The sequence below is a fragment of the Perognathus longimembris genome, chromosome 2 (assembly GCF_023159225.1).
Source record: "Perognathus longimembris pacificus isolate PPM17 chromosome 2, ASM2315922v1, whole genome shotgun sequence".
NCBI lineage: Eukaryota > Metazoa > Chordata > Mammalia > Rodentia > Heteromyidae > Perognathus > Perognathus longimembris.
The window spans coordinates 44,974,561-44,999,303 of record NC_063162.1 but is presented as its reverse complement, the minus strand read 5'-3'; the positions used below and the strand labels follow the sequence as shown (position 1 = coordinate 44,999,303).

Genomic DNA, 24,743 nt, shown 5'->3' with positions numbered 1-24,743 from the left:
TTTTTTTTCTTTTCTGTGTTTGATTGTCTTGTCTCAAGGGTCAAATGAGATTCCTAGGTCGGAGGCCACAGAATTTTGTTTGGCTCACTGTTGAGTTCAGCAGGGCTTGAGGCCCAACTGTGAGCACTTTGTAAATGACCTCCAACACCATCTGCTAAGTACATCATGTCTTGTATCCACTTTCCTCTTTCAACTACTTTTAGGCCATCTTGCAGAGACTGTAAAATCAATATTGGTTTTTTGATAGGAAGTGAACAAGACTTTCTATGTCTCATGATGGCCAATAGCATGAAACCTTTACTCTCCAAAAAGAAAATTCTTTTCCTTTCCTTTCTTTTCTCCTTCCTTCCTTCTTTCCTTCCTTCCTTTCTTCCTTCCTTCCTTCCTTCCTTCCTTCCTTCCTTCGTGTGTGTGTGTGTGTGTGTGTGTGTGTGTGTGTGTGTGTGTGTGTGTGTGTATACTGGGCCTTGAATTTAGCACCAGGCACTGTCCCTGAGCTTTTTTGCTCAAGGCTGGAACTCTATCATTTGAGCTTTTTGCTATTTAATTGAAGATAAGAGTCTCACTGACTTTCTTGCCTGGGCTGGCTTCAAACCTTGATCCTCAAATCTCATCCTCCTGAGTAGCTTGGATTACAGGTATGAGCCATGGGTACCCAGCTTGGGCTTGCTTTTTTTTTTTTGGCCAGTCCTGGGCCTTGGACTCAGGGCCTGAGCACTGTCCCTGGCTTCTTCCCGCTCAAGGCTAGCACTCTGCCACTTGAGCCACAGCGCCCCTTCTGGCCGTTTTCTGTATATGTGGTGCTGGGGAATCGAACCTAGGGCCTCGTGTATCCGAGGCAGGCACTCTTGCCACTAGGCTATATCCCCAGCCCCTTGGGCTTGCTTTTTAATAATAATTGTTTCCCAGGGACCACATTCTTTTCTTTCTGCTTTGTTCAGGGCAGCACAGAAACTCCTGGCTTCATCCCTTGCCCCCTCTCCATGTCTTCCTCCAGCATGGTGGCTGATGTGTGGATGGCACGAGATAATCCCCGTAGTGTCTTCACAAAGGGCTAGAACTCAGCAAGGGCTCAGTAGACAGAGAACACAGCCAAGGCAATGTGGCAGCTGAGTGTCAGGTGGCTGTGTGTGTCAGGCTGTGGCTGCTCTGGGAGTGGCTTTAGCTTGCACCCGTGGGGTCTGGCATGGGAAAGGGTGGCAGTAGGGTGGCTTTGCTGTTACTCTGAGCTGCCAGCCAGCCTCCTGGGCAGCTCTGTTCCTGGGTGAGCACACAGGGGCTCTCGAGGATTTAGCTGGGGTAATGAGATATGCAGCTGTAGGCTTGGGTGGCGGGTACATCACATGTCCTTCTGTATTTTTAGCCCTGTTCAATCAGGTGCTTAAATAGTCATGCCTCTGGGTTCCTGACTCCTGAAACAGGGTTTTCAGAGAGCAGCTCGGAGCCCTGATACTCCCAGCTTCCTGTGCTTTGGGGGCTCCTCTGCACAATGTAAGCAAAGTGGGGGGCAAGGTGGACAACCTGGTTTGGGATCCAGCTGTGACCTCTTAGAGAGCAGGGGTAAGATTGCTTTATTTTTCACAGTCTGCTCTATCCCAGCCTCCTTGGGTTAGGAAGCCAGGAAGAAGGATTATACTTGTTGGTTGTGGACTATGTTTTTCTGTGAGTGCCGTTGGTCCTCAAACTCAGGTTGTAAGTGACTGATCCTAAGCAATCTGTACTTGTTTTCTTTTGTCTTTGAAGTTTAGGGATTGGACCCAGGGCCCTCATGCATGTTAGGCAAATATCCTGCCCCTGAGCTACCTCCCTAGCGGCAGCCTGCATTTATGAGCATAAAGGATGTAGATTTCACTGAGACAACCAGAGATGAGTGGATCAGGATGATCATGCTTAATTCATAAAACCATTGAGAGAACGGCTTGTGAAATGGATAACTCAAGAGCTAGTTATGGTGACAGCTGTTGCTGGTGGCTGTTCTGGTGCTGTGGTATGGTAGAAGTTGTGGACCCTCCCACCCCCACCCCGGAGCCTGTCTTTCCATGTCTATGGTATCTGTGGGCCCTGCTTATCTAATTTAAGTCTCCTAGGGGGCATTCTGGTTTCAGAGACAGCCCTAGTTGGCTACCCATGGTCTGGCAAAGCAAGATGTCTACCTGGAAGGTCCTCCTTTTAATGACTGGGGGTGGAGCCAGCCGCACTGAATTGAGAAGAGGCAGCAGCTGGAGAGGAAGATGCATTCGAAGGCCAGAGGGCATAGGTGAGAAATGGCAGCATTCAGAACGATGCATGTGGAAAGTCATCAGGAAAACCAAGCAGCCCAGACGGTAGGGAAGAGAGGGAAGGAGAGAGAGGAAAGAAAAGAGGTCAGCATGAGTCTAAGGCAGGAAGATGGGAGCGGACAGGACCCTCTGGTGGCTTGTGGGATGCGGTGCTGAGCTTGCTCTTGAGGGGTGCAGCCACCCTTCAATAGGAGGACCCTCAGTCAGCAGCCTCCTTCCACCTCCAGCTTGGAGCTGAGAGGTCCTCCTTGGCCAGGCCTGCCTCTGTGGCCATGCCAGGCTCTGGAGGCATCCTGATGTGCAGCCTCACATTGCACTGCTGGCCCGGCCCTGGCTCAGGAGCCACAGGACCAGCTAAATTGGTACTTGGAGCCAAGCTGGTGTGCGGTCCCCACTGGGTTGTTTTTTGGTAAGATGAGAAAGGCTGATGTCAGTGACTCTGAAGATGATGGTCAAGGCTTGGCTTCCAGGCCAAGCTGGTCAGGGGTGTGGCCCCCACTAAATGCAGCTGAGGTCTTACTCCGGGCCTGGTACACATGGAAAATAGAGGCTGGTGGGGTGGGGTGGGGTGGGAAGATGGCTCCGGAATGGTCAACCACTTTTTTGGAGGCTGGGGGGAGCAAGCAATTTGCAATCACATTGTCCAACGTGATTACCATTTCTGGAAATTCCTGTTGCTTTGCTCTCCCCAAGGAAGCTAAAGCGATCCTTGCTTTAGGGAGGAGGGGTCCCCACGGAAAATGAAGATGGTGTAGAATCAACTTGTTTTCAATGGCACTTGGACTCATGTGAGGCACCTGGGAGCAACATGAAGAGGCAGCAGCCCCCTGGGCTGTGAAGGTGCCCTGTTGCAGAGTTGGTGCAACTGTGGCCCTTCTAGATCACCCTTGCTGACTGTGCGGGCAGCTGCCATACACAGAACCCCACCCTCCTGAGCCTGGGCCTGGGGATATGCAATGTGAGGCTCCACGTTCAGGAGGCCTCTAGGCAGAGAGGGCCAGAGACCTTCCAGAACCTACAAACCTTCAGGGTAATTATCTGGTTGGAGCGCAGAGCTGCGAGCGTGCCACTCAGGGACTCCTGGTTTGGGGGAGGGGCAATGAGGGTGACAGAGACATGGTAACAGGGAGAGTGAGGGAGAGAGCCCACAAACCCCTGTGCCAGAGGACCCCATCCCACCCACTCCCCATCTCTCCTCTTTCCCACTGGACCTGCCACCCCTGCACACCTCTTGGCTTGGAAAGCCGCAGGCTTCTAGATGAATCCCCTGGCTGTCATATCCTTTTCTAAGTAAACTGTCTTGCTCAACAGCTAGGTTCCCCCAACCCACTTCATACAGGTCTACAGTGCTCAGACTGTATACTTCTGGAACCTTCTACCATTGCCCTTTTCCCTGTTCTTGTGTTGGGCAGAGCAGCAGAGCTTACTTCACCAGGGCCTGATGACACACTTTCAAAGCATCTGTGGTTGTGTTGCCCCTGTGCTGGAGGCTCTGTCTTTAGGTGATCTAGTAGTTCTACGTGCCCACCTTTTTATAGAAACTACAGCTGGCCTTCTTATTGTATCAGGATCAGGCTGGCTGGAATACCAGGGCCCTGCTTCCTGTACCACCCCATGGTCCAGCTCTGTCTGTGCACCCCTACCCAGGCCCAGCCCAGTGGGGCTTCAGATATATCCCTGCTTCTCACACTCCAGGCCCTCTAGGGCCTCCTCTTGGCTTAGGATCCCAGAGACGAGAGACTAGCAGGTAGGTCTGGCACTGCCCCTCAATCCCTGCTCCTGGGATGTGCCTGGCAGCCATGAGAAGGCAGGGAAATCACATGCATTGCTGGAGCCACCATGAGGTCCTGGCTGAGCTTGCTTCCCTGTCCTGAGTACAGAGGGGCTGGAACACAGGGGGTTTTCTGCACTAGTTCTGGGGCCCTTGCTGGAGGAGTATACATAGGGACACCTCCCCTGTCCTGAGCAGGAGCCCTACTGTCAGAGCCGAAGCAAAGAGTCCTCACAGAAGTCTTCTGGGTTCCATAGTTTGGGAGTGAAGCAAGGAAAAGGAAGGGCCAAGTGGGAATGGGGGAAGCATCATCTTGGCCTGGAAGTCCCCCAATTGCTTATAAAGATCTGCACTCTACACAAGAACTCCACTTTCTATAGGTGCAGTACCCCACACCTCCATTCTGCTTCCTTGAAGCTGGGGTCATTTGAGCAGCAATTGATTCCCAAACCCTCTTTTATCCATCTGTTCAGGGCAGGTGGAGACACACACACACACACACACACACACACACACACACACACACACACACAGCACCCCAGCCCTGTGGCCAACAGAAAGGGTGAGGCACATTCATCTCAACAACTCCCCAGACACTCAGCCACACCAGCAGCAGAGGGACAAGGCCATGGGAGGCCGGCTCCTGAGAAGACACAGGCACCTGGGGCTGACAGTTGCTCCCTTCCCCCCATCCTCTCCTGCTACTGAGCACAGGGGGCTACAGGCTCTGGTTCCTCAGCTCTGTTAGGTACAGAGACCCTAGGAGATGGGGAGGGGGGGAATGGGCCTCAGGTGGGATCAAAGGGCGCCTCCCAGTTTGTAGAGTCACTCACCCGATGAGGATACTCGCCACACTGACCCTGGGGAGAGGAAGAAAGGAGAAGGGTGTCAGGCACTTGTTGGGGGAACCTGTCCTGAAGAGTACCCCCAAGAGTGATAAACACACCATTAATCTCATCACCCACCAGCCCTGCTACTCTAGTCTGGATTTAAGCCTTCAGAGGCAGGAAAATTAATTTTCTCCCTTGAGTGCTTATGGGGGAAGAAACTCCCAGGGCCTGCCTGGAAGAGGATACATGGGCGGAATTCACACCAACTGCCTTGAAGGTAGAGTCTGGAGTTACACTCCAGGCCTGGTTGGGATCAGTCCTCTGGATAGGCATCCTATGGTCCTAGAAAAGAGCTCTGGATGAGGACAGCAGGACCCCAGGCACATTTGCTCCAGCCAAGTGTTCTAGCCCACAGCATCACCACCAGGGGCAGGCCTTCTTATCCTGTCAACAAGACAGAAAATGCCAGAGGCTAGGACAGTGTTTACAAGTTGATTTCTCAAAATGCTAGAGGCTCAGGGGTCAGGGAACAGAGTGTGAAGGCAGGTGGGAGGGGCTGAGGAAGAGGCTAGTTGGCCTCAGGAAAAGAGTGTCACCAGGGCAGCTTCCCTGTGTCTCTCACATCCTAGTCTGTTGAGAAAAACAAAATCAAGTTTGAGAGTGGCTGCTCTGTCCCCTTGGTCCTTAGGAAGGCTGTGCCTGCCATAGGGATTCTAGGAAACACACTGTACTCACCTTTTCTCCTTTTTGTCCTTGAGGGCCCTACAGAGAGACAGAAATGAGAGAGTTAGGGATCAAGACTCACACAAGATGACCCCAACTCCCTGCTACCCCGCCACTAAGGAAGATGAAGAGTAGGTACCAACCGGCAGTCCTCGGGGTCCTGCCAGGCCCTGGGGGAGAAACACACAGGTCAGTGGGTGTATCAAGGATGGGCAGATCAGAGACACATGTCTGAGTGGGGCTGGGACTGGTTCTGAGCTTCCAGATGCTTCTCAGAATGTTCTGAACTGGAATGGGCCAGGTCTCCCTGTGCCCAACACATGCAAGGTGGTATGGACTTGCCCACCTAGCCTTAGCTGCTTCACCTTCAATGGGCATGACTAGCTGTGCCCTGACCCCACCCTACCACCATGTCCCCTGAAATTCTCTTGTTCAAAGGGTTTCCCTGAGGCTTGGGAGGGCAGAAGCCAGGCCCTGCCAGTGTCCTGAGATTCATAGGGTATAGGAGGTTGGGTCTGTCTGAGCCCACCGCCACCTGACATGCGGATGTAGTCTCCTATGCAGCAGGCCAGGCACATGACAGTAGTGGGAGGAATGAATGAAGGCTGGCGTCTGCAGGGACAGAGTACACGACAAGACAGACACATGCATCTCATCAGCTGCCAGCGAGTGTCTGTCTATACTGATAATTTTGTATAACCCACGAATACTGTTACGATGATGTCCAAATGGCCCTTGGCAGAAAAGAGGATCCTCACCTCTGTGAGAAGGTTCCTTTTGGTATTTGGGAGTTGTGTGACCTATGTGCTTAGCCACTCGGTACCTCAGTTTCCCCTCTTGTCAAGTTGTTCTGAGGACTATGGAGCAGAGCATAGGGGATGACCATAAACATAGGGGATGACCATAAACATAGGGAATGAGCATAGTGCCTCCCAGGGTGCCAGGGGCGCCTTTATGCTAGGGTCAAGCTGCATCTTCCAGGAAGGAGACCTTCTTCCTGTGTAACAATGGGAGTGCATTGCCTTGGTCTCTGTTATTTTGCCTATGTGTAAAGGAAGAGAGTGGATCTGGATCCTGTTTGGAATGCTTCCTAGCTGGGTAACTTCAGACAAGTCACTTTGATGCCCCGGGCCTCGATTTCTACATCAGTCAAGGGTAGTCTTGGAAGGATCGGGAGCAGAGGTCATCCAATGCATCTCTGTGGTTAAACGAAGCATGGCTGTACAGCCACCCCTGTTGTCTCTTTGCTGGGCAGAGACCCTCCCCCGTTTGGGGAAGGGAGAAAAGCAGGGGGTCTTACCGGTTCCCCTTTTGGTCCGGGGTGGCCCTGGAAGAAGAGGGTGAATTTCAGGTCCATTGTTTGCCATGTGGAAGCTCCTGTCTGCCTGCCCCTGCCCCTGCTGTGCTGTCACCCTTCCTTTCCCAGGTGTTGCCTAATCACTCCCTTGTCCATCCTGTTCCTAACCTGCTGGATGTCCAGGGGCAAGTTATTTTCTTCCTGCCCTTTCCTGGGCCTTTCTTGCCCTTCACAGGAGAGAGAGATGGGGTGGTGTCCCTGGCCAATCCTCATTCCATCCACACCCCCATGATGGCTTTAAGGGCATGTCTAGTCCTCTCAGATGATGAGACACAACCCTCAAGACCCCCTTGTAGCTTGCTGGCCTACAGGGCAGATGGCCGGTTCCACTGGGGTGGACACAGCTTCTCTAGGGCCAGGTCAATATGAGGAAGAGGGACGGTCATTAAGTCCTAGACTTGAGGGAGTCTCTTTGGAGGCTCACCCCTTCCTGGGCGTGGGGTAGGGTCTTCTCCCCCCTCCCGCCCGCCCCGAGGATATTTATGTCAGGGTTAAATGAACTGAGAGAGGAGCTGGGTGAGAGGTCACAGGAAGTCAGTCTCCACACAGAACTGAGTTCATATAGGGCCTCAGTAACGGGAGAGTGGGGGACACAGGAAATTCCTTGGTGGTGCTAGGGCCCAGGGCTGGGCTGTGTTGAATGATGAGCTCTTTCTCAGGTCAGCCTTCTGAGCTCCACCCCTGCTCTCCCTATTGCTTGCCTGCCTGATCACTGCCCTGGGGTCCTTCCAGAATGGCACAGAATCACCAAAGTAGGGATGGCTTTTGCTTCAGGCCCTGGGCACTTAGGATAAGCCACTGAGATTGGGCTGACTCCTTCAAATAGCCCCTCCCTCCTTCTCCATGAGTGATACTATTTTTTTTTTCCTGTCAAAAGCATCTTTCAAAGAGTCAGAGTCTTGCTGGAGAACCAAGAAAGCCAGGATTAGTGAGCAAGATGGAGGGCAAGGGGAGCCCAGTTGTGAGAGTCCACTTACCGGTTTGCCATCCAGGCCAATAGGACCCTGCAAACAGAAAGGCAGCTGTAAAGCTGGGCACCACAGACCTCCTGACTGAAAGGCGGCCTGGCCAGGGGCTAGCAGCACAGGACCAGATGCCAACACATGAGAGCAGAGGTCACTGACTGACCTCCTAGTTTTTAGGTGATGGTGGGTGAGCCTAAGCCTCAAGTTGTTACTGTCCTAAGAAACACAAATACTAGAATGTTCTCCAAAAGGTTCTTGTGGGGCAGGAACAAATGCTGCAGACGAGGTGAACAGTGCAGAACGGAGTCCCATAGATGGCACTGTCACTGCCCCAAGTAAAAGCAGGGGGTCAAGTCCTACACAGCCTGGTCCTGTCTTGTGGGCTGGGGTCATAGGGCACCCAGATGACACCCCCCCCAAGGCCACTTTTCTGATGGGCATCCTGTCAGAGCCTGGCCCAGTTTGGTCCCCAGGTCAACTTCTGTCCACATTCTGGGGTCACACTGGCTCTGCTGGCCTGTGAGTCTGCTTGCCTGCTTCTGATCCTGTGGCCTCCTGTTTGGGTGTGTGTCTCCCCGCCCTTTCTTTACCAGAGGCCCATTTCTGAGCTACTGTCTGGGGCTGGGGTTGGCAATAGGTGCTAGGCAGCCCTTCGTTAGGGTTTAAAAGGAAAAGAGTGGCATCAGTGGCTTTAACTTAACCAACCAGGTCCAGGGCCTACCTGGGCACAGCTAACTTCAGCCCTCCTCACTCACCGGAAATCCAGGGAAGCCTCGAGTACCCGGCTGGCCCTGGGGGAAAGAAGACAGATGGCGAGGATGAGCAAGGATGTCTACCCCTCACTCCCACATGGTCACAGGTGGCTCCTCATTGCTGTGGCCGCTCTGTACCTTAGTTTGTAAATACATGGTAGGCCAATGGACAGCCAGGTCAGCACTCAACCCACAGTACTTGCAATGCACTGGAGTTCTGGACCAACACACAGGCTTTGCTCATGGATGCTTATCTAAGGGCTGTTTGGATCTCTGATGATAGCACACTTGGCCTTCTGAATGCATGCTTTCAGGCTGGAACAGGTCAGCCTGCTCATGCCCCTTACCCTGCCAGAAGGCATCTCCCAGCAGGGGATTCCCCAGGGTCAGTGGGGGTTCCATTTCCCTGCAGGTGCAGTGGGATGCAGAGAGATACTCAGACTGGGTCTAGAAAAGGGTTCATTGGTCAAAACCCAGTGGCTTATGGTCAAGATAAACTGAAGTGAGGTGCTGAGGTGGGGGCCCAGAGAAGGAGAAGGCTGACCAGAGAGGATCAAGAGTCACAGAGAGCTGGGAGACGTGAGCCATGTTTCTCCCTTTCTTGGAAACAAGAAAGGAACAAAAGTTCCTTTCTGTATCATTCAAGGCCACCTTCCATCACACCCCATAAAGGCTTTCCATTTACCCTTTCTGAGCTCAAATAGCCATTTCTTTCCCTAAGGATTAGCTGTTGAGTGTGCTGGGCTGAGTTCTAACCCTTCCTGCACCAACAAGGCTGTGGGACTGAGTGGTTGCCTAAGCTCCTGAGCCTCAGTTTCCTCATTTGTGGAAAGCAGATGACCTCATCAGGTTATTAAGCTACATCCAGTGGTGCTTGTAAAGCCTACCAAATGGTAGCAGTCTTCCTTGGATGTCTGTTGAACTGAGCTGAAGACAGGCACCAGAATAAACCAAGGTGACCTCTGAACTCTATAGGCCTTGGGATCTATGCTTGTCCTGTCAAGCAACAGATCCAGTCAGATCTGCTGTGATTCCGAAACATTTCCAGGCTGCCTGGAATCTCCTTGCAGCCAGATGGCCCGGGGACCCTGCCATGTCTGCGTGCTCTCTACAGCAGCAAGCTGAAGTCTGCTATGGTGGGTGTTTTCTCCTCTCAAGAATTGATCCTATCAAATAATATTTATTGAAATGAATTCCAGGAAAGGGAAACAAGAGGTTTTTTTCTTTGTGGATGTTTTTCTTTTCTTTTTGTCTTATTTGTTTATCTGTCTTGGAGGGGGAGGGGGCACAGAAATGGAGGGGCAAAAAGTGAACAAATGCAGCAGTGGTACTCACTAGACACTGCTGAAAATGAACTATACCACTTGTGGGTGGGGACAGGAGGGACAAACTGGTAGAGAGCAAGGGAAGGGGGGCATTGTTCAAAAAGAAATGTACTCTTTATCTGACGTATGTAACTGTAACCCTTCTGTACATCACCTTATAATAACAATAAAAATCACATGAAGAAAAATAATTTAAAAAATAAAAAAATATATGAAAGAATGGGGGAAAAACGAATAGCCTGAAGGAGAAACCCTGGAAACCTAGCAATGTAATCTCTAAAAGCTTGTGGTGTAAGCTTGCTACTCTGAAGGCAGAGAGGCCTGGAGAAAGGTCAGGAGAGGAGAGTGCCAAGAAACATCCTCAAGGCCCACTTGGGTTAATGTTTATGTGGGAGGGGTAATCACACGGTTTGCTAATTACAGAGCCTGTCCTGGTAGTAGGGTGCATCTGTTCAACCCAAGACCAAGCCCAGGGCTAACCAGGGCTTTTTCAGGGAATTTGGGAGGGATGTGTTGTCATTGACCACATGGAAACAGGGACTCCACTTCCTGCAGAGACTGGGCATGGGGAAGGCTGATATCTCTTCAATTATGTGCCAAGCTTAGATGTTTCTTCTATTGCTACTGGCTAAGCTGATTGGTCAGACCTTGTTTTAGGCCAGTGAGCTGCCTGTGTGTACTCTCTACTAACATGTAATATCTGTATACACTGTAGCATATTATACATAGACATACATATGCATGTGTGAATATACATATATATTATACAAGTATGTATGTTAGTAGAGAGTACACATGGTCATTTATGTTTGAAATGAGGGCTCATTATGTTGCCTAGGCTGGCCTTGAACTCCTACACTCAAGCAGTTTTCCTAACATATATTTTCTACTAGGTTGTTTCCTTCCTTCCTTCCTTCCTTCCTTCCTTCCTTCCTTCCTTCCTTCCTTCCTTCCTTCCTTCCTTCCTTCCTTCCTTCCTTCCTTCCTTCCTTCCTTCCTTCCTTCCTTTCTTTCTCCAGTCCTGGGGCTTGGACTCAGGGCCTGAGCACTATCCTTGGCTTCTTTTTGTTCAAGGCTAGCACTCTACCATTTGAGCCCCAGCACCACTTCTGGCTTTTTCTGTTTATGTGGTGCTGAGGAATTGAACCCAGGGCTTCGTGCATGCTAGGCAAGAATTCTACTGCTAAGCCACATTCCCATCCCCCCTTTATTTTGGTGCTGGTCCAGGAGCTTGAACTCGGGACCTGCAAACTGTCCTTGAGCTTTTTTGCTCTAGAACTCTACCACTTGATCCGCAGTTCCACTTAGGGCTTTTTGCTGGTTAATTGGAGGTAAGAGTCTCATGGACTTTCCTGCCCAGGCTAGCTTTTGACCATGATTCTCAGATCTCAGCCTCCTGAATAGCTAGGATTACAGGCATGAGCCATTGGAGCCTGACTTCTTTTTCCTTTTGATTTAAGTTCTTTGCCCAAAACAATAACTAATGGTCGTATGTGTCCCAAATGATTTCAAACTGATTTTTACTTTTGCCTATGGTATATTCCTTAGAAACTTTTACATTTATACAGAAAAAATTATTAAGGTTTACTTATGGCTTTTGGAGTTTATGTCCCCCTCCCTTCCCCTTCCCTCCCTCCCTCCCTCCCTCCCTCCCTCCCTCCTTCCTTCCTTCCTTTCTGGTACCAGATTTTTGAAATCAGGGCTTTGTGCTTGCTAGATAGGTACCCTACTGTTGAGCCATGTCTCTGGCTCATTTTTTGGAAGAGATCTCCTTGTGCTTTTCCTGAGGCCAGTCCTGGACATGCTTCCCTTGTAGCGGGGACTAGCACCAGCATGCATGGCCCTACCTCATGCTTCAAAGGGGCCTTCTCCAGTATAGAATAAGAAAGTATTCACTTACACATTGTGCTTACCTTTTGTGGTTTCATATTTTACAGTTAAACATTTTATTCACTGGGTAATTGCCTTAATGCAATGAAGGGAGTAGAGATTCAGCTTTTAAAAATAATAATAAAACTTTTTTTTTTTCTCCATGGCTGGTCAGTTGCTCTAGTTCATTTCCTTCCCAATGTACAAACTCTGACTTCACATGGCTTCTTCATTCTAGCTTTTTGATTGTTCCACACAGTCTGTGTTTATAATGCATTTTGGTACCTCCTAGTAAAACAACTAGTCCTTCCTTCCTAAACTCCTTTCTCTGGTTTTCAGAACTTTCCTGACAGTCTACAAGCCTTTTTTTATTATTCTAGAAGGAAATCCAATATTTTATTGGACTGCAAAGCCTCATAAAAAATTCACTGGGATTAAAAGCACATTCCATTGATGGATGATAGATTTACCTGAAGAATTGCTTCATAGATTAGCATGATGTCCTATACCAGGATGAAGGAAGCAAACTACACATGGATATCTCTTCCATCTTCCCCCCTACCCCTTAACTCAAGGCCAAGGCAGAAAGGGAGCCCTCACTTCCTGAACATGGACCCCTGTGTTACTGCTCCCACCTTCCTCCTATCTGTGGTTTAGGCCTGGGGTAGTGCTATAGACAGAATGTTAGAAGTCTCCTTTCTTTTCACTGTGATGTTCCAAAGAGGAGCTTCCACGTATGTGCTCAGGCCCTGCCTCGTTGTGCTCGCCCCTCCCACCACATCGCCATGAGTATCTGGTGAGTGGTGAACCCTGGCTGGGTGGGAGAGGAGAGAGCCTACTTGCATAGCCAGTGCCCTTGGGGTCAACCCTCCCATCATGGCCGACTGTAAGCTGTTAGTATGGAGTCATAGAACACAGAGGGAAGGTCCAGGCTGCTGCCCCATGGGCTTGGGTGCAACACACTGATGGACTGCTCACCTTGAACATCCTGAGACACCGCAAACTCCAAACTCTAACAGACCTCTCTTCCCCTGGCAGTTGGCTTTCCTCCTGCCCTGTGTTACTCAAGTCAGAGGTGTGTAGTGTCCTGAGATCCTGCTGCCACGCTGAGCCCTACTTTACCTCCAGTTTTCCATCACTAAATTCCATCACCTCCACTTTCAAATCGTCTAGTCCTCCCCCCAGGTCACCGGCTCTGCTTCTGTAAGGGCTTGAGTGACAGCAGGTCCCTTGCATCCAGTCACTGACCACTCAGTGGGCTCCCCGCTGGAGGAGGAGGAGGTCACCCCTGTAAACCATGCATCAATGTAATATGACGCAAATGCTCCCCAACTACCCCTGGGATAAAACTCAGGACCTGGACATCGTGTCAAGGCAGGCCCTTGCTGATCTCACCAGCTTCAGCCCCACTTTTCCTAAGAAGCATTTTCCCCATTCTTCAGTAACTCCTGTGCCCTTTGTGGGCTTGGGGGCCCAGCACCCTCCTCAGACCTCGTTCCCTGGGTGACCTGTTAAGTTCCGAAGTGCAGCTCAGTTTTCCTTATACACAGAAGTATCCCTGCCTGGCCCCAGTCTTGTGCCTAGTGTCTGGATTTAGCAATTTCTGTCTGTTGGTCTCTCTCCACTAGGTGTGGGCCTGGAGGCCCAAGCAGGCTGCCTTCAGGTTTCCATTCTCTACCCAGCATGCTCTAGGTCCCTGACAGAAGTACTCAGCTGGTGCAAAGCTCAGGTTATTCCTATGGCCTTTGCACAGTTGGGAAGCTCAGGAGGAGAACAGTTCCTCAGAGATGGGTATATTGCTCATCCTAGGGGATGACCTGTTCTGATGTGTGGGCTGCAGCCACCCCCTCAGTTTAATGGGGCTCCCTGAGCAGTTGGCATTCTCAACACTGCCCTCCAGCTTCTTGTGTCACTGCATGTAATCTGTCCCGGATCGTTCCCTTCACTCGGACCATTTATCAGCTTCCCAGAGCATGGGCATATGGCCCCAGAGAGTGGCAAGGCTGGTTTTGGTTGGCAGTATTTATTGGGGCCCTTCTTGGCTAAACAGGAAGCCACATGTTCCCATCGTTCCTGGCTGGCCCCTTGGGCTTGCCCATTTCACCTCTGCTCCTCATGACGGACAGACTCTCTGCCTCCCCCGTCCCTCTGTGCCTGCCAGCAAGGGCAGCAGGAGGAGTTGAGGCTTGCAGTGGACTGAGGGCTCAGCGGGGTAGGCCAAGCCATGCAGCCGATGGTTACCCACATAGGCTCACACAAGAGGGCCATAGCCTAGTCAATACTGTGGCACCATGAAAGCATTTCCTAGCCCCATGACAGGTACCCACTGGGGTCACTGTCTTCTTCTCAAGGTGAAGATCCTTTGTTAGCAATGGAGCTTTGAACACAGGAAGGGTTGTTGGGCAACTCTGGGCCTGAGTGCTGTCCCTGAGCTTCTTTTGCCCAAGGCAAGCGCTCAATCACTTGAGCCACAGAGCTCCTTCCAGCTTTCTTTTTTTTTTTTTTTGGCTAGTCCTGGGCCTTGGACTCAGGGCCTGAGCACTGTCCCTGGGTTGTTGGGCAACTCTGGGCCTGAGTGCTGTCCCTGAGCTTCTTTTGCCCAAGGCAAGCGCTCAATCACTTGAGCCACAGAGCTCCTTCCAGCTTTCTTTTTTTTTTTTTTTTTGGCTAGTCCTGGGCCTTGGACTCAGGGCCTGAGCACTGTCCCTGGCTTCTTCCCGCTCAAGGCTAGCACTCTGCCACTTGAGCCACAGCGCCGCTTCTGGCCGTTTTCTGTATATGTGGTGCTGGGGAATTGAACCTAGGGCCTCATGTATCCGAGGCAGGCACTCTTGCCACTAGGCTATATCCCCAGCCCCTCCTTCCAGCTTTTTTGAGTAGTTTATTGGAGATAAAAGTCTCATGGCTAAGGCTAAGCTGGGTGCCAGTGGCTTATGCCCATAATCCTAACTACTCAAGATGCTGAGATCTGAGGATCACAGGTGGCAGCCAGCCCAGGCAGGAAATTACATGAGTTCAAGCCTCAGGACCAGTGGGGGAAAAGAAAATCCAAGCTTAGGAAGGAGGCAGGCCTGGCCAAACCCAAGCTCAGCACATAGTAGCTGGGAGACTGTGGGCAACTGTGCAACTCAGTTTCTTCCTGTAAGATGGGCGGGTGGGGCTTCTTCCCATTGATGTGGGGGAGAGGGAGGCCTAGCACATGATTGGTGCCTGGGAGATGAATGCACCTTCCCATCAACACCTTGTTCAGGAATTTTAGGGCTCAGGGCCTCCCCATTGTGGCTTCCCCAGGACAGAGAAGATGGAAACCCATTAAGGCAGCAGCATTTGAGTCCAGGAGCACATGTGACGAGGACATGACAGCTGGGTTGAGCCACTACAGCAGCAGAGTCAGAGAGATTCTGGAGCCAGGAGGCCTGGCTGGTAATCACTTTCAGTGTGGTCACAGTGGAACTGTGCGACTTTGGGCAAGTCACTCAACCTCTCTGAGCTTTGGTTTTCTTATCAGTAACATGGAAGTAAAAACTATCAGCCAGGCGCTGCTGGCTCACGTCTACAATCCTAGCTACTCAGGAGGCTGAGATCTGAGGATCATGGTTTTGAAGCCAGCTGGGCAGGAAAGTCCATGAGACTTCTTATCTCCAATTAATCACACACACAGATCTGGAACTGAATCTGTGGTTCAAGTGGTTGAGCGCTAGCCTTGAGCAAAATAGCTCAGGAACAGTGCGCAAGTCCTGAGTTCAAATCCCAGTACTGGCACCAAAACAAGAAACAAATGAACAAAAAAAAAAAAATCCCATTATTTATTCCTTGGACTTAGTGTGTGTGTGTGTGTGTGTGTGTGTGTGTGTGTGTGTGTGTGTGTGTGTGTGTGTGTATTAAGGGAGTAGTCTGTGTGAGAGACACAGAATACTGGTAGTCAGAAACAAGGTGCTGTACCCCAGGACTGTTCAGATGCTGTCTTGGCCAGGCCCCTGATCTCTGCACCTTCCCTGGCTCCTGGTGTTGGGTCTGTGCCTCATCTCACCTTCCTGTTCCTCCTCTCACCTTCCTGCTCTCTGATCAGCCCCAACTGTCCTACCTCCTAGCTCACTCCTCAGCCTATCCTGTCCCTGGGACAGCAACTTGGTCTCTGACCCTTCTTCCTGGAGTGGGTGGGAGAGCCCCCTGCTCCTCTCAGGAGAGCTCTGCGGAAGGTAGGATAATGGGCAGGTTGACATTCATGCATCCACTGGGCTTGCCTTGGCTTCCCCTGCCTCCTCCTGTGGCAGAACAGGCCAAGTGCAGGCAAGATATGAAGCACACAGACAGTTGTTGCCCCAGCCTCTACACAGGGTCCTTGGCCACCCTCCTCCCCATTGCAGGCCTCAGTTTCCTCTTCTGAGAAGGCTGTGCAGGACTATGGCATTGGTGGAAACTTCTGGCTGGGTGGACAGCCCCAGGAAAGCCACCCACACGTCTTCCTGTAGCCCACACCTCCTTCCAGGCCCTGAGGAAGCTGCCCTGATTTCCCGAGCTCTGTCACTGTGGGACTCCGCGCTGACAAGGAAAGGAGCCCTGGAGGAGCAGCCCTGCAACCTGGTGGGTTGCAGCTCTGTCAGACCAGGAGTACGTTGGGGTCAGCGAACCCAGACCTGGCCATGTGCTCCCTGTTTTCCAGAAACAGGCTTGTTTCTGGGAATGCTGGAGCCCCCATCAGGGAGAGAGGGCCTGAACACTTTCAAAACAGTGGGCCATCACTGTCACCCCCTCTGCTCCCCTCCGGGCTGCTGGAGACTGTGGCTAGAGGTTAGGCCCAGAACCCTCCCCCAGGGTATAATTTAGGTATATTTACTCAGTCTCTTTCTCTAACATCAACTGGCCTTTGGGACAGGGACAGGGACAGGGACACAGGGAGGCAGGGCTGACTGAATCCATGCTTTTACCATATCCAGAATCACAGCCAACAAGCTCACCACCACCCCTGCCCCAGCCTCCCCACCAGGCCCTTCTCATCAACTCCTATTCCCCCATACCCCAAAAAGAGAATAACTTACAGGGGGGCCTCGGGGACCGATGATGGACATGCCGGCATCACCAGGGGCACCCTGTGGGTAAAGAGAGGGAGCGGAGGGCATGTGGGGCAGAGGCAGGGGTGAGGGTGGAAGAAACGGAAATAGAAGAGATGAGCTGGCAGGGAACAGGGGTGGGGCCAGAGGGAGGCCAGAGGAGTGGTGGGTGAGGGAAAGGCAGTGAATGGAACCCATGGGAAGGGTGGAGAAAGGCAGGAATGAAGACCAGAGGGATGCTAGCAAGATGTAAGAGAAGAAACAGAAGTGGAGAGACAGATTCATGCAGATGGGCAAGAGGAGACACAGGAGAGGGGGAGGCTGAACAATGGCTACCCAATACTTCAGGCCTCACTCAGGTCTCAGCGTACCCCCTCTCCCACCCCCAAGGTTTCCGCCCAGTATCCATCTGGTCACACACCCTGCAACGATAAATAGCAACCTATCCCAAGTGAGTGTGAGGTTGTGGAAATAACTGGGACCCGAGATGCACTTTTTGGCTGTGAGGGCTTTGTGTCTACCCAGAATGCCCTGGAAAATGCCACTGAGGAGTGAGGGCGGTGGGGGGAGGGGGCAATGGTCAACTCCAAGAGGATGGCAGGCACTTCCAGGCTAGGAGCTACATTACCGCTGGCTGAACCAGCTAGATAAGGGCTGTGTGTGTGTTTGTGTGTGTGTGTGTGTGTGTGTGTGTGTGTGTGTGTGTGTAAGGGAGGTGACAGAGGAGGAGGAAGGATGCACAGGACACAGATGGAAGTGAGAAGAGCAGTTCCAACACTGACTGCTGGGAGGAGGGCTGTCTGCCATCCTATTAGGAATCTACATCCCTCAAATGAGGCAGGCAGGGGAGTGAAAAGGCCTAGGGCCCTGAATTCAAGTCATGGCAGTTCCCCCAGCCCCACACCTCCACCTATGTGCCAGGATGCTAACTGCTCTACAGTCCTCACAGGGAAGGGACAGAAATGCATTTTGTAAAAGGTCTCTCCCCACCCCCCTACCCACCACACACACACACAGGCAGGGGTGCTTTCAGATTAGTCGCCATTTATACCACGGTGGTTTTCACACGAGGCAGTGTAGCATGCTTACTGGTTAAGTCAGAATGCTTGTGTCTGAAGTTCTGCCCTGCTCTCTACTAGCTGTGTGACATTGGCCAAGCAGCTCAACTCTCCTGGTCCTAGGTCTTTATCTGTGTCAAGGACAATAGCACCCACCAGATGCATGTAAAGATGTCAGGAGATATTGTTGTAAGGTGCAGAAAACAATGTCTGGGACATGAAGAAGAGTCATGTGTCTTTCTCCTGGGCAGTTTTGGCCCCTGCTGGATTGAACCCACAGACTCATTTTATGTGAAGGACAGCACAGAAAGGGAGTCTCAGCCCTGAAGTCAGATACACCAGGCTCTTCTCCAGCTCTGACACTTCCAAGCTGTGTGATGTTGGCTATGTGTCTTGGCCTCTCTGTGTCTCAGGTACATGGAAGTATTTAAACTTCCCTAGGAGGGGAGTGATGTCAGTGTTCATTGAGATAAGAAACAATAATACTTAAAACTGCTTGATACATGGTGGCTTCTCTGATGATCATGGCCACATTGTTATTTTGGGGACTAGACACTGTTGCAGACATATCACATGCAGGCAAGGAAGTCACAGCCAGGCGCCAGTGGGTGTGGCCTCTGGTCTCTGCTCATCACTATGGCTCAGAGTCTTTGGCAAGGCCAGCACCTCTCTGGGCCTCAGTTCCCTTCTCTGTCAGATCAGCTGATTAAAGAGGTTGTGCTCTGACATTTCCCAGAATCCACCTGGGCTGAGGCTTCAGGGTGGCCTCCTGGCCTCTGGTTTCCCTGGGGAGCACCTCTGTAACGCTAGCCTCTCCCCCCCCCCCCCGCCATCCCGGGGGCATTTCCAGTCTCCTGGCTTCAGAAAAGGGTGAGTGCCCACAGCCGGGATGGCAGCCATGAGGCCTGTGTGGTCAAGGCAAGGCACGAACCAGCCCCTCAGCCAGAGCAGCTGGGACCATGCGAACAAATCCTGGTTCCTGCCCCGTGGCATGGAAGCTGTTAGGAAGCTGCCAGACTGGGCTTGGACACAGCAGGCTTCCTTGTGCCTGGCTCTCCTGGCAGGGGAGGGCCAGGGTGTGGGGGGGGGGAGCGCCCCTTCTCCTCAAGTCTCTAGGTGAACCAGGGGGGTGGGGGTGGGGGGGAGGTGGACTCACCTTCTCGCCTGGTTGGCCCTTGACTCCCTGGACAGCAGTCAGAAGTGACACAGGGTGTAGGGAAGAGAGAGGGGGGAGAGAGAGTGGGAGGGAGAGAGAGAAGACAGGATGAGAGAGAGGCATCAACACAAGAATCCGTGTTAATGGCACAGCAACCAAACAAAAGAAATCACCGTGAAATGAGAAACACAACGGAACACAGATGCAGACGCATGACAAACCCCCATGTCCAGCAAGTAGAGCATGCAAAGCTTATTGGGACACCCCTGCCTCCAGCCAAGCCTGCCATTCAGATAACTGACAGAGGCACAGTGGCTATGGTTTAGGAGGCTGTGTGTGTGTGTGTGTGTGTGTGTGTGTGTGTGTGTGTGTGTGTGTGATTGGAGTGGGAGTTGAGAGGAAGGAGACAAGAGATCCAGCCAGCTCAGAGCTGGTCAGTGGAGATGGGGTGGGCCTGGGGGCTGGGAGTTTCTCAAGGCCTGTGCTGGATGGAAGGTCCAGTTGCAGGAGCTTTGAAGGTCTAGCTGTGAGGTGTAAGGGCTGGCCAGGCCAGGAAGAGGGAGGGGCAGAGGGGCACTGGTGGGCAGATAGGAGGAGGGACACCATATCTGCACAGAGATTGGAGAATGGGTCAGGATGCAAAGAAGCTGCATATCTGACTAAGGATCTCTTGTCATCATAGTGATGCCCCAATTTACCCTGCTCCCAATAGGCTGGTGGCGCCACCTCTGGTGAAATATGGGAATGACACAAGAATTTCACGCCTGTTGGTCATTCAGGTCCTTATCAAGGTGGCTCACTCCAGGACCCCTGATGGGAGCCAAATGGACCCACTGTCACATTTTAAATGGTCTGAGCTATATGAGCCCCCACAGTAGCTAGAAAGCAACTTTTTCCCAGAAGGAAAAGGGGAATCTCCTGTGGTTCTCTTATCTCTTCTCACTGCCAAGAGTCATAGTAAACTTAGATGGAAGCTTCCTGGGGACAACTCAAGGGTCTGAGGTAGAGGGCAGTGAGGAGGAGGCAAGAGGTGTGACTTTGTACTTCACACCTTCCTGTGGGCCAGTTGTTGCCCTTGGAGAGGCCCTGAGGCCTACCTAACTGGAGCCAAAACTGTGGGACAGTCTGCTTGGGTTCCATCCCCAGCCCCAGCCTCCTCATGGGTCAGTTGTGGTTCAACATCCATGAAGTTGGGTCTCAGTGGGTCGTGATGGAGCCTGTACAGAGTTTGGGTATGTGCACAGGAAAAATCTCCCTCTCTGAACTGGGCAGAGATTGCTGTGTGGTTTAGCGACAAGGCCAGGCAGGGGCCCGGCATGGTTGAGGCCCTTAGTCTAGAGCATTGCATGTCAGTCTTGGCCAGGGGTCAGCTGATGTTCAAGTGTCAGGGCTCCCGGATCACACTAGGCATGCACATTTTCACACCGGATGCCACAGCCATGCCTAAGGACAATGCCAGCCCAGGAGGTGAGATTCAGACCAAAGCTGGGAATGATATGGAAGGGGGCTGGGGCTGGGAGTCAAACTGGAGGTAGAGGTTGGTGCTGGTGGGAGTCAGATGGAGAAAAGCCTGGCCACATCCTAGGCCTGGCTGTGTGCAGGTGAAGCTGGCATGTGCCCCATCGTTGCCTTGAGCTGCTGCTTTTTTAACCCTCTGGGGACTGCTAGGGAAACCCAGGTGCCAGAATTGTGCCTGGAAGCCAGCCTTCCTGTTCTTGGGAAATACTCTCCCTACCAACCATTCTCATCTCCCTTTCTCGATCTCCATTTTTAAGCAGGAAACATTAAGCATTTTCACATTTGGCCTCCTGGTAAGGATCTGGAAGCCCCTCCTAGGACTGAGCCCTACTTTCACCATCTTTGAGTGTGTCTCTATTGACAGAAGGCATCGCTGCAAACTCCAGCTCTACTGGGGAACGCTAGCAGGAGGAGAGAGAAATCCCAGGGTATGTGGCCCAGTGGTATTCTGTGGGTGCAGAGGCTCATACCTCACCTGTCATCCAATGACAGTGATCAGCAAAGAGTTTTGTTTGTGCAATGTTTTTGGAACACCTCCTTTGCTGTGGTAGCTATCTGAAGAGTTAGGCTTTCCTGGCTTATCCCCAAGTGGATGCTGGAAAAACTGTGGATTGTACCGGGCCTTAGTCTAGAGAAGGCCTTAGTCTAGAGAATTTTCCCTATACACACACATTATATACATTAGGCACCATAAGAGACTAATGACATAATTAATCACCATATAATAACATGGTCACTACATAATAACATAATTAATCACTATATATAAATATCACTATATAATTATATGTATATACTAACAACATTATCTATCTATCTATCTATCTATCTATCTATCTATCTATCTATCTATCTATCTATCTATCTAGATAACGCCAGTTCTGAGGCTTGAACTCAGGGTTCGGCACTGTCTCCTGAATTTTTGTGCTCAAGGCTAGTGCTCTAACACTTGAGCCACACCTCCATTTCCATTTTTTTTTTTTGTGGTTAATTGGAGATAAAGAGTCTCACAGTTTTTCTTGCCCAGGCTGGCTTCACACGTGATTTAGCTTCCTGGGTAGCTAGGGTTGCAGGCATGAGACACTAGTGCCTGGCATATATACATATTTAAAGTCACATGAATACTGTCTCTCTTCCAAAATATCTTACTGTATCATAATATTTTTGAAGTATGGTTCACCACAGAAACTGAGGCCATGGGTAAAGCCATATGCTGAGGCCTGGAGTCTGGAATAAAATGTCTTCCTTCTCTTTTCCTGTTCCTCCTGGAAGCCACTCCCTTCTTGGGGCTGGGGTGGACAAAGCCTTGGCATGTTGGAGGGCAAGCTGGCAGGGAGAAGCAAGCAATGGCCCCCCATGCAGGCTAGATGAGCCAACTCACCACATGCCCAGGCATTCCAATGGAGCCTTTGTTCCCCTGACAAAGGAGGTAGAAACAATCAGATGTGACTGGCCAGTGTGTCTCACAGGCTGGTGGTGCACCTGGATTGGGGCACAGCTAGCCCGCTTTGCATGGGACAGCTGGGACAACATCCTGCATGATGCCCATGTGTCAAGTGGATGGATTTCCCAGGCAGTCCATGTGGATGAAGGGGCTTCCTGCACTCCGGCATGCTATTCTGCAGTGAGTTCCAAGGTCCCCCTGTCTGGGCTTCAGTTTCCTTATGTATTTGCAAGGTTCACTTCCTTACACTTGAGCTGTGGCAACCCATTCTAACAATGGCCAGAATGTGCCTAATCCTCATCACCTTCAACTTCAAGGCACAAAGCTAAGCAATTGGCAGCTCCCATGTGAGCTGGTCTGTCCGCCAGAGCTAGAACACTGATCATGCTCCCCCACCCCCCACCCCTCTGTCTGCAGAGGCTATGGGGGATGGAATCTGTTCCTCCCCTCCTTCCTCATGGCTATGTCCAGCATGGGCAGAAAGGACCCTGGACCACATGGACTCAGCCACATCATGAGTTTCAGATGCTTTGAGGGAGATGCTTTGTTTTGTAGCCAGGGGTGACATCTTCTCACTCTGGAAATCTGCTTATGAAGTTCTGTTTCTCCACACACACACACCCGCCAGCCTTTGGTAGAAAATATTTTTTTGCAATCATACCCATGCAGACATCATAAAACCTGGGGTGGGGCTTGAAAGGATGGGAAGCAATGGGGTGATGAAAATAAGATCATGTTTGTCCTGCTGGCTGGGCAGGAGAGAACTGCCTGTTGACATTCCTCTGAACTGTGTAGGCATTTCTAGGGTGACACTGCTGATCTTACTGAGGCAAGATGCCTCGAGGGACAGGGGTATCCCAAGATGTATGTGGGGTGCATCCGAGAATGCAGTCAGCTCTGAACACAGGGTTCTTGGGACATATTCAGTGTCAAAATAAATGGTGTCTTGAGCAAAAGTACTCTGCCTTTGCTCAAGGAGGGCAAGGTAGTGGTACGGTTATAATCATCAGCTTTTTGAGCATCAGCCCCATTGCAGGGGAACATGGGAGTTTCTCTCTTGGGTTTGCTGGGAGGATTCCACACAGTGACATATCTGGAAAACCATGGGCCCAGCTCCTGCCATTCAGTAAGTATTGTAGTACTCAGCCTAGCATAGCCACAGGCAGGTGAATTGTACAGGCATATTGTGCACCACACCTTTTGCAAAGGACCACAACCTGTGGGTCTGTGATGGTCACTTCCTGCTAAGAACCCCAGGCCAACAATGATTGTTGGCTGTTACATCCCCATGGTCTACTCACTCCTGGGCTTTTGAATGATATTTCAGGATGTGTGTTTTGGATTCTTTTTCTTTCTTTCTTTCTTTTTTTAAAAAAAAACTAATGTTTTTTGCAGTCCTGGCCATAAAATGCTCAGGTTAAGGACAAGTGTGGAGTGGCCAGAGACTAGAAACTGCTACAGTCCTTGCTCTGTGAATTGCCCCCTAAATGCTTTTTAAAGGTGGATGTTTGTAAGAAAAAAAAAGAAAAGAGTCTGCCCACGTTTCCCTCAGTCATCTGATTTTTCTCCTCCTTGGATTTCATGGGCCTGGTCCACCCGTCCTCCTGTGCTCCGGGGCTCGCTCTTACTGAGAGTTTCCACTTTAAGGCTGACTATCGTCCCACATGCATTTCATTAAGAGAGTCACTGCTGCAATGAACTCTAGATACCATTGGAGTAGTCAAAAGGCTGCATTCACATTCAAAAGGAAGTGGGGAAGAGGGATGCATAGAAGGCTCTGGAATCCCATGGATGAAATATTGAGAGGAGACAGGTGCTGCCCCAGGACAACCCCCCCCCCACTCCTCCCACACCTCATCTTGGCTTTCTCACTGGCAACCGCTTCTTGCCCATTCAAAGGCCTACAGAACTCACGCCCAGCATCCATCTCTATCCAGGCTGCACAGCACAGAACAACTTCCTAGAAGAACTTTGAGATAGCTCTTAAATATCAAGTATGAACTACAGAAAGTCCCAGTGCAGAAAGCATGGCCTGTGAATAATGTGAAAAACAGCAGAAACACCGTCACTGAAGCTTAGACAGCCAGACAATGGATTTTACCTCTGTGAACCTCAGATTTCCTCATCTCTAAAATGGACATATAGTCATGAGCCTTTCACTGGTTGTTGAACAAACCAAGCCTGAGGAATGATTAGCCTGAGTGCTTGGTACCCATGAAGATTTCAATAAGAGGTGGCTGTATTATGTCCACTTTCATCTCAAAGTCCCCATGGCTATTGGACTGGTCTTGCCAGACTTCAGAAATGGGAACGGGATTCAACACTGGTTTTCAGTCCACTCTTTGAGCAGAGGCCAGAGGAGAAAGGGGAAGAGATGGTAGTCTGCATGTCTTCTGGGAAGGATGCAGGAGAATCTGAGAGTGCTTTTCTGGTCCTATCCGTAAGGAGAGGACCACCAGTCTAGTGGTCAGCTCCAGTACTGGGAGCTGGATGGCCTAGGAAAGATTCCAAGAGAACACTGGGAATACCCAGTTTGTTTCAGGTTAAAGACTCGAGGGAGAGACCTGCCCAGAGACAGCCAAAGGAGAACCCACCACACCCCTGAGATGGAGAAGAAGCAGCTGAGGAAGTGGGGTGGCCCATTG

At 51.1% G+C, this 24,743-nt stretch overlaps 1 protein-coding gene across 10 annotated transcripts in view; it reads right to left on the bottom strand.

Moving 5' to 3' along the window:
- Positions 1 to 24,743, bottom strand: part of Col13a1 (collagen type XIII alpha 1 chain) — a 137,888-nt gene that overhangs the window by 50,844 nt on the left and 62,301 nt on the right. For 3 of the 10 annotated variants that reach the window (XM_048338919.1, XM_048338922.1, XM_048338926.1), the window contains exons 5-14: positions 22,036 to 22,071; positions 19,137 to 19,163; positions 16,911 to 16,961; positions 8,681 to 8,716; positions 7,938 to 7,964; positions 6,904 to 6,930; positions 5,747 to 5,773; positions 5,616 to 5,642; positions 4,884 to 4,910; positions 2,154 to 2,219 (exon numbers count right to left, since the gene is read on the bottom strand). In XM_048338919.1, the coding sequence (XP_048194876.1) occupies positions 2,154 to 2,219; positions 4,884 to 4,910; positions 5,616 to 5,642; positions 5,747 to 5,773; positions 6,904 to 6,930; positions 7,938 to 7,964; positions 8,681 to 8,716; positions 16,911 to 16,961; positions 19,137 to 19,163; positions 22,036 to 22,071 (351 nt within the window). Of the gene's footprint in view, positions 1 to 2,153; positions 2,220 to 3,302; positions 3,360 to 4,883; positions 4,911 to 5,615; positions 5,643 to 5,746; positions 5,774 to 6,903; positions 6,931 to 7,937; positions 7,965 to 8,680; positions 8,717 to 16,910; positions 16,962 to 19,136; positions 19,164 to 22,035; positions 22,072 to 24,743 lie in introns of all 10 variants that reach the window. The other 7 variants (XM_048338921.1, XM_048338927.1, XM_048338929.1 and 4 more) reach the window with 6 other exon arrangements.